Here is a 12,258-nt window from a genome sequence, read left to right on the forward strand (position 1 = left end):
GTATGCTGCTGCTGCTGCTAAGTCGCTTCAGTCGTGTTCGACTCTGTGTGACCCCACAGACGGCAGCCCACCAGGCTCTGCTGTCCCTGGGATTCTCCAAGCAAGAACACTGGAGTGGGCTGCCATTTCCTTCTCCAATGTTTGAAAGTGACAAGTGAAAGTGAAGTCACTGAGTCGTGTCCAACTCTCAGCGACTCCATGGACTGCAGCCTACCAGGCTCCTCCGTCCATGGGATTTTCCAGGCAAGAGTACTGGAGTGGGGTGCCGTTGCCTTCTCCGAAAATACTGTATAGAATATATAATATTCTTCTCCATTATGGTTTATTCCAGGAGGTAGTTCCCTGTGCTCTACAGTAGGACTTTCTTTTTATTCATGCAATGTGTTCTTTCTTTTTATATCTATATATTCTAGGAAGGTACTGTTGAACCTACTCAGTCACTTAAAGTGATAAATATTGTGCAAATTTCTATTCTGTTAAGGCAAATCTACATTATGTCTCCTGCCTCTCCCCTCCTCCCCCCAATTTAAAAACTAGACTGTCAAGGGACCCCAGAATAGTGTGGCTTACTCTGGTCTTGAACCATTATGGGCACCTACTATTTGTTCACTACACATTGAGTCAAAAATACATTGGGCAGCTTTGTGTTCAGTGTGTATAACTGAGTAACATGTGGCACATATTAAATCCTTAAAGTGGAAGCTTGAATGTTTAAAAAGCCGTAGGAGTCTCTACAGAAATTCTTAAAAAGTATTTATTTATTTGGCTGTGCCGGATCTCTGTTGCAGCAGGCAGGATTTTTAGGGAAGTCCAAGTCTCTACATAAATTTATCACAGATTTTTTGTAGGACAAACTATAAAACAGATGGAATTAGCTGATTCTGTGAATAAGTTCCATAGTCATTACTTTCATCGAACTTGGAGAGAAAATTATTTTAAGGCTACAAAAAGAACAGTTTTACTTAAACCAGGACCCAGGACCCTTTCTTCCTTTTAGGTAAACATGCAGGGCCTGAGTCAGGAGAGCTGACAGGGCCCCCCGGGGCCATCTTTGAGGGGGTGTAGGCTTGCGCTGTGTTGAAGGCCTGCACAGGACTGCAGTCTCAGCAGGAGGTAGGAAGGCTGCTGCGGGGAGGGCAGCAGTTGCGGGGCAGAGGCCAGGTGCAGTGGGGCGACTGGTCTTGGGGACAGTGGGACCAAGCTAGCTGAGGGTGTCAAAAAAGCAGGCAAATCAGCAGTTGCCAAATACCCTGTTCTTTCTCTCCAGACATGTCAGAGGACACTCTTCCTGGTGGGTGCATTTGCCAGAGAAGCAGGTTGGTTCTTGAAGTCTTGTTTAGAGCCTTCATGCTTTTAACAAGTATTGAAGGCCCCACTGGGCAGGCTGCTGGCTGGGCTGTCTGGGCGGGTGGGTGAGGAGTGGCTGCTCTCCTCTGGGCATCTGTGAGGCAGGCGCTCACCCCTGTGGCTGCTGGGTGCATCAGGTCTGCACTGATGACACAGGGCTTGGTCCGGCAGGTAGAGGGACAGTCCAGAAGACCCTGCAGTCACAGCCCACCCTCCCAGGAAGAATGGAGGAGGATAAAGAATGAGGAAAACAAAGACACAAAACAAGAGAAGTCAGAAGCCACGGCTCCGGACTGCCTGGTGTCTGCATTGCACAAACATCATCTTTGCTGAGTCTTCCTCTTGCCCAGCTTATTAGAGGCTTTAAAAGGATCAGATTATTTTGGAACATTTGGCAAAGTTGCCATCAATAATGGCCCAGAATATTCAGATTAGAGGATCCAAATGCCATTGCGTATGACATCTGTATCTTGTTGGAGGATGCCCTCAGGGTTCAAAATGAGATGACAGCTGGGTAGGGATGGTAGGACAACCTCTGCGCAGGCCCAGGGCTGCCCACAGGTCAGAGGACAAACATCACAAACAGGGACAGGAGCGGCTTCAGGACATTTATAAATCAAGCCCCACTTTTGCCAATTTCCTGTTGTCTTAAAACATTCAGAACAAAGCAGAGCTCTACTGACAACCCCCCATATCATCTTTGGGGGCTAGTGATGGACTCCTGGGGCATCCATCAGGAACCACCTCCACCAGCCTCTGTTCTGTCAGAACCCAGGCAGGTGTCACTGTCAGTTCCTGGTCACAGGGCTCGGGCCCCTGAGACTGGGGCAGGAACTGAGTCCTAGTTGCTATTCTCAGACAAGCCAGCCCTGTCTTTGGGACGGGAGGTCCCCTCCAGGCCCCACTCCCAAGAACTCGCAGCAGAAGCCCAGCTGGGCAGTCCTCTGTCCACTGCCAACAGCTTTGGCTCTGATTCTTCTCCATGAGCAGAGGATATCTTGAAATGTCAGTCCTGTGCTATCATTTGAAGAACCTGATCAGGCCTGCTTGAGAGGAACTTGGTCCCAGGCTGAGGCTCCCCTCTGCCCCGCCTGGACCCCTGCCCTCTGCTCTGCCAGAGCTCCAGGCTCTGAACCCTGACAAACTGCAGCACCCCTCTGCCACCTCTCCATGGCATCTTCCCAGTCTTACCCCTGACGCATTTACAATTTCCGTTTTCCAGGTGAGGAAGCCGCTACCCTCTGGTGGCCTTTCCACACCATGACATCATGCGCTAGGATGGCACAGTAGCCCCTTAGGTGGTCACCCCTTGGACTGAGCCTCTGGCCGGCTGGGTACCCAGAGGCTCCCCAGCAGCAGGGGGCTTGGGTAAAGCCTTTGGAAATCTGATGCAACTCATGCCTTTAGGTTGCTGGGTTGTCAGGGGAATTCCAGAGACCTCTCTGGAAAAGAGGTCTTCATCCCAGTCTCAAAAATTTTAATGGGGTGGATGCCTTATAACATTCAACTTTATAAGGAAGATGGAATATTGTACTTGGTTAAACTGGTTTAGAAGTAAATTTCAAGATGATATGTTGTGAGAACAGGAGGGATAAAGCACTGCTGTTTACAGTTACTTTGATAGACATAAGAACTGTGCTATGTTAATCAAGTATTTAAGAACTCCAAATAGTAACATTTCACAGACATGTGCAGAAATATACTTTCTATACAAAAAACAATATTTTAAAGACATAGTTCCCTTTTGGTCTTATGTTTTTATTTCTGGAGAAATATATTAAGCTCCTATAAATTTGATATCATAATACATTCGGTTCTATACTGCTGCCTTCAAAGTTTTCAGAACTTTGGGTCATAAGATCCCTTAACACTTTCTAGATCAGGTGTCCTTTGTTGATATAGAATTATTTTTATTAAGTGTGGCCATTTAATTTGGGTTTAGAAACACCTTTTAAAAAAGAGATTTGTTCTTCTCTTGAGTCTCTCAAGTAAAATGGAATAATCTCTCTCTGTTGCATAATTTATGTATGTTCCTTGTAAAAGGCGTCATTGTAGTTTTGACTTGGATAAAATTTCTCTTTTAAACAAATATTTATTTGGCTGCATTGGGTCTTAGCTGCGGCACGTGGGATGCAGGCTCTCCGTTGTGGCATGCGGGCTCAGTAGTTGCAGCTTGCTGGGTTAAGGGCTTAATTGCTCTGAGGCACATGGGATCTTTGTTCCCCAGGGATGGAACCTGAGTCCCCTGAAGTGGAAGGTGGGTTCTTAACCATGGGACCATCAGGGAATTCCCTGAAACTGTTTTCTTAATTTCCTTTCCTGATGGCTCATTCTTAGTATATAAAAATGCAACTGACATTTTAAAATTGATTTTATATTTTGTAACTTTGCCAAATTCTTTGATTAGTTCTAACAGATTTTTGTGGAATCTTTAGGATTTTCTCTATATAAGATCACGTCATCTGTGTAGAGATAATAATTCGTCCTTTCTGATTTGGATGCCTTTTATTTATCTTGCCTAATTGCTTTGGCTAGGACATCCATTAGTATGTTGAATAGAAGTAGTAAGAGGGAACATATAGTTGGATCCTGTGTCTTTAATCCATTTAGCTAATCTGTGTCTTGACTGGGGAGTTGAATCAATTCAAAGTAGTTTACTGATAGGACTATTGTTGTTCAGTCGCTCAGTCATGTCCGACTCTTTGTGACCCCATGGACTGCAGCACGCCAGGCCACCCTGTCCCTCACTATCTCCTGGAGTTTGCCCAAGTTCATGTCCACTGAATTGGTGATGCCATCCATCCATGGCTATAGGACTATAGCTATCTGAAAATAGTTTTGACCAAGATCCTCTGATAGGATCTTAGGGAACTCCTTGGTATTCTGGGGCTTAGTAAGTGCCCCTAGCCTACACTCTGAGAACTGTTGGTCTAAGGTATTTCAATCAGCATGTTTGTGTTAAGATGTTTATGGCTTGACACACACACACAAAGACCAAAAAACCACCCCAAATCCCCCAAACTAAACCGGTTTCCAAGGAAAAGTATATAATATATTCAAGTGCTGTGATTCATGGGGTTGAAAAGAGTCAGGCACGACTGAGCGACTGAACTGAACTGAATCACTTTTGGAGCCTAGGACATCACAGGTGTTAAAGGCATACCCTAAGAGTATAGGGGATGTAGTATTTGTGAAATGTTCTTGATTCCAGGAACATTTTGAGCAGATTCTTAAACCGTAAATATTTCTCTTTTGTGTCAAGTGTGAAATTGGAATCTGACAACTTTCTTCTTCTTAAGGGTGTGAAGGGTTATGTGGGTAGGCAGGGACACTACTCCTTGCCCCACCAACCACCCCAGGAGAGTGCTACTGTCGATGTTTAATAAAATAACTTTTCTTCTTCGTTCTTAAAGAGCATCTCGATACAAAGTTCTTGTGTAGCTGCACAAAACAAATGCTCTGGAACACAGGGCACAATCTGAAGCATTATATGCCTCAAACATTTAATGTCATAAAATACTCATTTGTCTACACGTTTGAAGATGTATCTTTGATCTGCAGTAATAACTCTGTAGCAGGTAGAGACACTTTGTAATCTTGCAGATTGCTATACAGATCTTCCTTGGCTTATGATGGAGTTAAGTACCAATAAACCCATCATAAGTTGAAAATGCATTTAATACATCTAACCTACCAAACTTCACAGGTTAGCCTCACCTACATTAAAAGTGGTCAGAACACATACATTGGCCTCTAGCTGGGCAAAATCATCTAATAGCGAGTCTGTTTTATAATAAAGTGTTGACTGTCTCATTTAATTTAGTGAACACGGTACTGAAAGTGAAAAACAGAATGTTTCTAAGATATCAGTTGTTCATCTTCCTGATTGTGCACCACTTGAGGATCTGACCGCACATGCTGCCCAGGAAGAGATCAAGATTTGAAGTATAGTTTCTAATGAATATGTATCGCTTCACACCATGGAGCAGTCGTAAAATCATTAAGTCCAGACATTTGTACTTAGTGAAATATTTATTGAATGCCTTCTACATGTGAGGCACTATGTGAACCAATTTCACGCAATTTTTAAAAAAGCCATTAACTGCACTCACTTTACCCTTTTGTAACGAAATAAGAGGTACTTTCTTTGTTTCTTAAGCAATAAAAACCTTGTTAATTCACTTCCTCAACTTCATGTTGTAGAGATGCCAAATATAGTAACTCGTTTCTCAAAGAAGCTAACAATGCAATTCTGTTGCAGGGACATAAAAAAGGGAAAACCTCGCAACTACGGCTTATTTACAACTGGAAGAAGAAATAAAGGAAGTTGTCAACAGAGGAAACTTACACTGAAACGAAACTGACTTTCTGTGTACCTCAAAAAGCAGACCGGCACCAAGAGGTGGAAGCTAGTAGCAGGTATGCAGGTGTCGCTCAGAACAGAGCCTGGTCTCCAACAGTGAGGGCCGGCGCGAGGGCGGACACGGGGCTCTCGGGCCCGCGTGGGAAAGCTGGGCTCCGAGCCCCTCTGCCGGACCTGCCCGCCGGCTCCGCCAGGAAGTCGGCCCGCACGGGGGCACGCGAGCGCGGAGCACGCGTTCTCGCAGGGCGCAAGCCGCCCTGCCCGGGAGCGACGCGTCCACAGAGGACACGGCAGAGCCGGAGGCGCCCCCGGGGCCGGCGGCGAGCGAGCGAGCGAGCAAGCAGGCGGGCCAGCCCCGGGGGAGCGCCCACAGCCCTTGCCCGCAGGCCCGCAGCCCTGACCTCGCGACCCCGCGTCGACGTCGGCGGCCGCGACGGCTCGGGCGGGAGCGCGCGAGCCCGAGGAATCTCGCGATTGGCCGGCCGGGCGCCCGCTCCCAGAATGCACCGCATGGCGCGTCATTGAAGAGAGACCATGATGGCGGTGGCGCTGGGGCCCCCAGAAGTGATCGCTCAGCTGGAGAACGCGGCCAAAGTTCTGATGGTGAGTGCCCGCGCCCCCGCGCCCCGCGCCCGCGGTCTCTGGCGGCGCTGCCGTGCTCGGCCTTGGCGCCCGCCGGACTGGCGACCGGCCGGGGCCTCCCGGGAGCCCAGGGCTGGAGCAGGCGGCGGTGGCGTGGCGCAGGACTCTCCGTCTGCGCTCCTGCCTTGGCGCCCCTGGCTGGGCTGTCCGCCCCCTGGCTGTGCGGCGCCCCAGCCGCGCCACCGAGTGGGGCCGAAGGAATGCTTCGTGCGCCCCGACCCTCCGCTCAGGGTCGGGGGGAGGCGGGCGCTAGGTCTGGGCTGTGCGCGCCGCTGGAGAGCGGGTGCCGGCGGAGGGCTGGCATGGCCCGGGTGCCGTCTGCAGCTGTGGTTCCTCTCGTGCCTTTGGGTCCCCGAGCGCTTTCTCCCACCTGCGACCGCGGCTGGGCAGCCTCAATCGGCCGCACAAGGAAGGAACGGCGGGAGGGAGGGAGGGGAATCCTAGGACCAAGGTCATTGGGGCAGAACTTTGTCTGGGACCGAGCTCCGTGCGGGTCGTGCGTTGTGGCGAGTTGGGTGTGCAGTTCTCCTGGACTTTTTCTGCTGCAGTACAATGAATAGATCAATTTAGTCAGTAGGTTATTACCTACTCGAGAAGGTGAGGCCGAGTCAAAGAGTAAGGCATTCCACTCAGAGTAGAAGCAAGGATAAACCATGTTTAGTTACTCAGTAAACTATTTGCTGGCTCAGTTTTCTTTTTGTAAACCACGACTTCCGTGTTTGTAGATTTCTCTGGAGGTTAGAGGCTTGATTCCTTGAATTGACAAATAGCCTTCCTAAGAATTGGATGCAGCAATCTTCGGTACCTTTGTACACCTCCCCCCCCCTTTTGGTTCGGTGATTGAGTTACATGTTCAGGCATCACATTTTAAGACATTTGAACTAATTCTCATATAGTTTGTAGTTCCTTTTCTCAAGTTTTGTTTTCACACCCAACACCGGGTAGCTTATGAAATTTAGCTTATGAAGCTGAGAAGTTTAATTAAAGCAGGATTTACTTGCTGCAATATGAGCGAAGTTAGGTGAATCGTTTTATCACAAAAAATGACTTAGGGAACGTTTTCAGACTCTTGCAACTTAAGTCCAGAAAAAAAACTAGCTGTTATTCCCCTTAAATACCATGCTCCTAAAATCTCTGACTTACAGCGTTTCCTGAGATATCTGGGAATTTTCTGTAAGGTAGAGGCCCCGTTTTCATTAGACTTTAGAAGGAGTATGTGACCCCCCCCCCCCAACACTGCTTTAATTCTCATGGCAATTAATATAGAATAGTTGTCCTTCATAGTTGGTCTCAGTACTGGTTAGTATTTGTGCTTGGTAGGACCTTTTCTCTTCCCTGCAAAGCTATTCTTATCACCTGTAAGGGAGTAGGGGAGAAGAGTCCGAGTAAATTCTAGTAATTGAGTGCATATCACCCGCCAGACACTGTCTTGATGCTTTACATACTTTTTTAATCCTTGCAACCCCTTTACAAGGTTGAAAGAGAGCTTAAGTAGCCAGGTTACATAATTACTTAGTGGCTGAATTAGGTGTACAATTGCCATTTGTGCCTCTAAAGCTGGGTCTCTTTCTGCTCTGCCTCACCACCTCTCCTGTGTGTTGTATTGGATTCTATTTACATACTTGAAATCTTTCCAGAGAAGAGTATTGAAAAAAGTGTTATTAAAATAGAAAACTTCTTTTTGGAAAGTCCACTTACTGTTTGGCAGTGTGGATGCATAGCAGAGACTGCATGGTTTCCCAGATGGAAGCTGCAGTCATCTTAAGAGTGACAACTGACATTTTACCCAGTGCTTACTGTGTGTGAAGGCACTATGCCAACCACTTCACATGTGTTACCATATTTGATTATCAGTAACTGTGAGGTAGTTATTACTTTCCTTTTCGTTTTATGGACTAAGGGACTGAAATATGTAGATGTTAAGTAATTTACCTAAATTTTCAAAGAAAGTGGTAGAGTGGGAAATCCAATGCAGGTTCATCTGTTACAATGCGTGGTTTTTAGCCTTTGGGGTAGTGGGAATAGAAAGCAGGTGAACTAATTATTTGGGGTTACCTGGCGTGCTGAAGTCCCTGGAGTCACAAAGAGTTGGACTTGACTTAACAACTTACGAGCAACTTAACTGAAGATTGTCAAACCTCTTTCAGTTCAGTTCAGTCGCGTCCGACTCTGCGACCCATGAACTGCAGCACGCCAGCCCTCCCTGTCTAACACCAACTCTTGGAGCCTACCCAAACTCATGTCCGTTGAGTCGGTGATGCATCCAACCATCTCATCCTCTGTCGTCCCCTTCTCCTGCCCTCGATCTTTCCCAGCATCAGGGTCTTTTCAAAGGAGTCAGCTCTTCTCATCAGGTGGCCAAAGTATTGGAGTTTCAGCTTCAGCATCAGTCCTTCCAGTGAACACTCAGGACTGATCTCCTTCAGGATGGACTGGTTAGATCTCCTTGCAGTCCAAGGGACTCTCAAGAGTCTTCTCCAACACCACAGTTCAAAAGCATCAATTCTTCGGTGCTCAGCTTTCTTTATAGTCCAACTCTCACATCCATACATGATTATTGGAGAAACCATAGCCTTGACTAGACGGACCTTTGTAGACAACGTAATGTCTTTGCTTTTTAATATGCTGTCTAGGTTGGTCCTAACTTTCCTTCCAAGGAGTAAGCGTCTTTTAATTTCATGGCTGCAAACACCATCTGCTGTGATTTTGGAGCCCCCCAAAATAGTCAGCCACTCTTTCCACGTTTGCCCATCTATTTGCCGTGAAGTGATGGGACTGGATGCCATGATCTTTGTTTTCTGAATTTTGAGGTTTAAGCCAAGTTTTTCACTCTCCTTTTTCACTTTCATCAAGAGGCTCTTTAGTTCTTCATTGCTTTCTGCCGTAAGGGTGGTGTCATCCACATATCTGAGGTTATTGATATTTCTCCTGGCAATCTTGATTCCAGCTTGTGCTTCTTCCAGCCCAGTATTTCTCATGATGTACTCTGCATATAAGTTAAATAAGCAGGGTGACAATATACAGCCTTGATGTACTCCTTTTCCTGATTTGGAACCAGTCTGTTGTTCCATGTCCAGTTCTAACTGTTGCTTCCTGACCTGCATACAGATTTCTCAAGAGGTGGGTCAGGTGGTCTGGTATTCCCATCTCTTTCAGAATTTTCCATAGTTTATTGTGATTGTCCTTAATCAGTGTGCGCAGTGATAATATAAAATAATGGAGAACACATACATTAATTGATACTTTATATTTGTTTTAAAACTGGAGTAGGTTTTAATGAATCTAAATGCAACTTTAATGAGAGGGGTTCATGATTGGTTTTCATGGTTTTTATTGTGGAATTTGGTTAACATTTTAAAAGCATTAGCCAAAATGTAGTGCTGTAGAACAGTTCTTTCCATTTTATTTGATTCTCTTTTTTTGGCTGCTCTGGGACTTCGTTGTTGTGTGCGGGCTTGCTCTAGTTGTGTGAACCGGCGGTTTCTCCTGTGGAGCATGGGCCCTAGGGCACGGGCTCAGAAGTTGTGGAGCACGCTCTTAGTTGCTCCACAGCATGTGCGATCCTCTGGGATCAGGGATTGAACCCAGTGTCTTCTGCATTGCCAGGCAGATTCTCAACCTCTGGACCACCAGGGAAGTCCACCATTTTATTTGATTCTTAAATCAGCCCTGTGAAGTGGATGGGAGAAGAGTTATTCTTAAACTTTGTAAATGAGAAAATCCGAGGTTCAAAGATGGTAACTCTGTGCCCGTGGTCACACAGATGGTTTGGCTCTGAAATTCGATCTCTGGCCACTCATTCTACACAGTGTCTTCAGTACACGTGTGCTAGGCATGATGTTGTACATGCTGGGGAAACAGGAGAAAAGAGACCTTAAAAATAAATATATTTATTTGGCTTTGCCAAGTCTTAGTTGTAGACTGTGGGATCTAGTTCTCCCACCAGGATTGAACCCTCAGCCTGTGCAGTGGAAATGCTGTCTTAACCACTAAACTGCCAGGGAAGTCCCAAATTCAAGTTTTGCTTTTTGGAACTTTCTGGAATTTTGTCCTCTAAATATTTTTGATCTGTAGTTGGTTGAATCTGTGGATACAGAGGACTGAAAATAGTTATTTACAAGTGTAAGTTGCAGTACATTTAGAGCTGATGATTCTTGCAGAATGTTTTTTCTTAAAAGTTTTAAGTCTTGACAGAGTTCCTGTCATTAGGTTCAGTCTGAAGCATTTTGTATCTGTCAGGTACCTTAGGGACAGGCTCTGGGGTGGACCAGCAGGCTGGTGGGGCCCTTCTGCTGCTGCCACTTGGACCCAGCTCCCACTCCAGCCCCCTTGGCCGGGTGCCCCGGGCCTCCTAGAGGCATGTTCATGAGTGCCTGTCCTCACTGCTCCTGTGCATGCTCATTGTCCTGTTGGGGTTTGCTTACAAAATACAGGTTCAAGGATAAAATGGTTAAGAATTTCAGGATGGCCACCACAGAGTGTCACATTAAGGTCGAGGCCCTTTGGAGAGAGCTGGGCCCGATGCTACCGCCCTGGTCACACACTCGGGAAGCTCTCCTGGGGCTCTGTAGACCGGCACCTGTCCATCACATTGGATCAGCTCCCTCCTCCCTGAGCCTCCCAAGCAGGTATGCCCCTGGCTTGCAACAGCCTTCTCCCGCTTGTACCGGGTGGATGTTTGGCTTTTCAGATCTCAGTGTAATTGTTTACTTTGGCAGAAACAAGCCTGAGCACTCTGGACTAGATTAAACGCTCATTTCATATCACCATTTGCTTTAGTAACATTGATGACACCTCCAGTTTTATGCTACTTGTCGATTATGTGATTGACTCCTCTGCTGGATTGTGAGCGCCTGGGAAACACAGATTCTGTTTGTTTTTGTTTATCATTGACTGACTTGTGTCTGAAGCATCTAGCACATTGCCTAACACAGAGTGGACATTTGATTGTAATTTGTGGATGGAAATATGTTGTAGGGGAGGGTTCCAAACAGGGTACTTGGGTTTGAAGTTTCACTACATTTTCTCTTTGTAAGATTCTGGATAAGTTTCTATCTTTCCAGCTTCCGAGGACCTGTCTCCCGTCGCTTTTCTCTGAATCAGCACAGCAGCTCTCTCCATCTTTCCATCTCCCATCCCATCCTTGGTTCTGTCTGAAAGCGTTTTGTACCTGCTCCCTCTGCCTGAAGGACTTTTCCTCACTCTCACCTGATCCTTCAGGTCTCAGGAATGCCCTCCTTAGCTTCCCAGAAAGGTGAGACTCACCTGTCCTGAACTTAGATACATCTGCACCACTTGGGTTACATTTGTTTGTGTGATTAATGAATGAATGTTGGTCTCATTGGCTGGATGCTAATATGTATTAGCTTAGGAACCTAATTTGCACTTAATATTTGGTCGGTAATATTTGCTGAAGGAAGGGAATGAGTAAATGGGAGGGGAGATGGACCCAGGGGGATAGGCAGGGTGGGTGATCTAAGGTCGCCCTGCAGTAATCCGTGCCAGTTCTGTGGTTTCTCTGGGTGATGGCAGTGTGAAGATTGGCCTGAGAGAAGTAAGAGGTTAAGTCCGAAGACCAGTTAGGAGGCTTTCGACGTTGTTCTGCAAAGAGAGGATGAGACTCTGCACAAAGCTAGGGTGGAAGAGGGATATGTTAATATTCTTCCAAAAAATTTTTAATGCCAAGATGATTCTTTCGGTAAAAGAGAGTGCATGTGTATTTGAGGGAGGCTGGGGAGCTTGAGCAGCTTGTATAAGCTAAGAATTTCTGAGTTTTTATCTTAGTAGAAATTTTATTTTGGTCCATAATATAAGCATATAAAAGTATAAAATATATTTATTTTATGAAATTCAGAAATTCCAAATATAAAATTCCTTGACCCCATTTCTGCTGGTCTGTCTATATT

The 12,258-nt window shown here is 46.2% G+C and overlaps 1 protein-coding gene across 1 annotated transcript in view; it reads left to right on the top strand.

The window, feature by feature from the left end:
- Positions 1-6,244: 6,244 nt before the first annotated feature.
- The window catches only part of XPO4 (exportin 4), an 89,655-nt gene continuing 83,641 nt past the window's right edge, over positions 6,245-12,258 (top strand). Inside the window, exons 1-2 of the mRNA XM_052649915.1 lie at positions 6,245-6,313; positions 7,716-7,718. Of these exons, the coding sequence (XP_052505875.1) occupies positions 6,245-6,313; positions 7,716-7,718 (72 nt within the window). The remainder of the gene's footprint in view (positions 6,314-7,715; positions 7,719-12,258) is intronic.

The sequence above is a fragment of the Budorcas taxicolor genome, chromosome 12 (assembly GCF_023091745.1).
Source record: "Budorcas taxicolor isolate Tak-1 chromosome 12, Takin1.1, whole genome shotgun sequence".
NCBI classification, from domain to species: Eukaryota; Metazoa; Chordata; class Mammalia; order Artiodactyla; family Bovidae; genus Budorcas; species Budorcas taxicolor.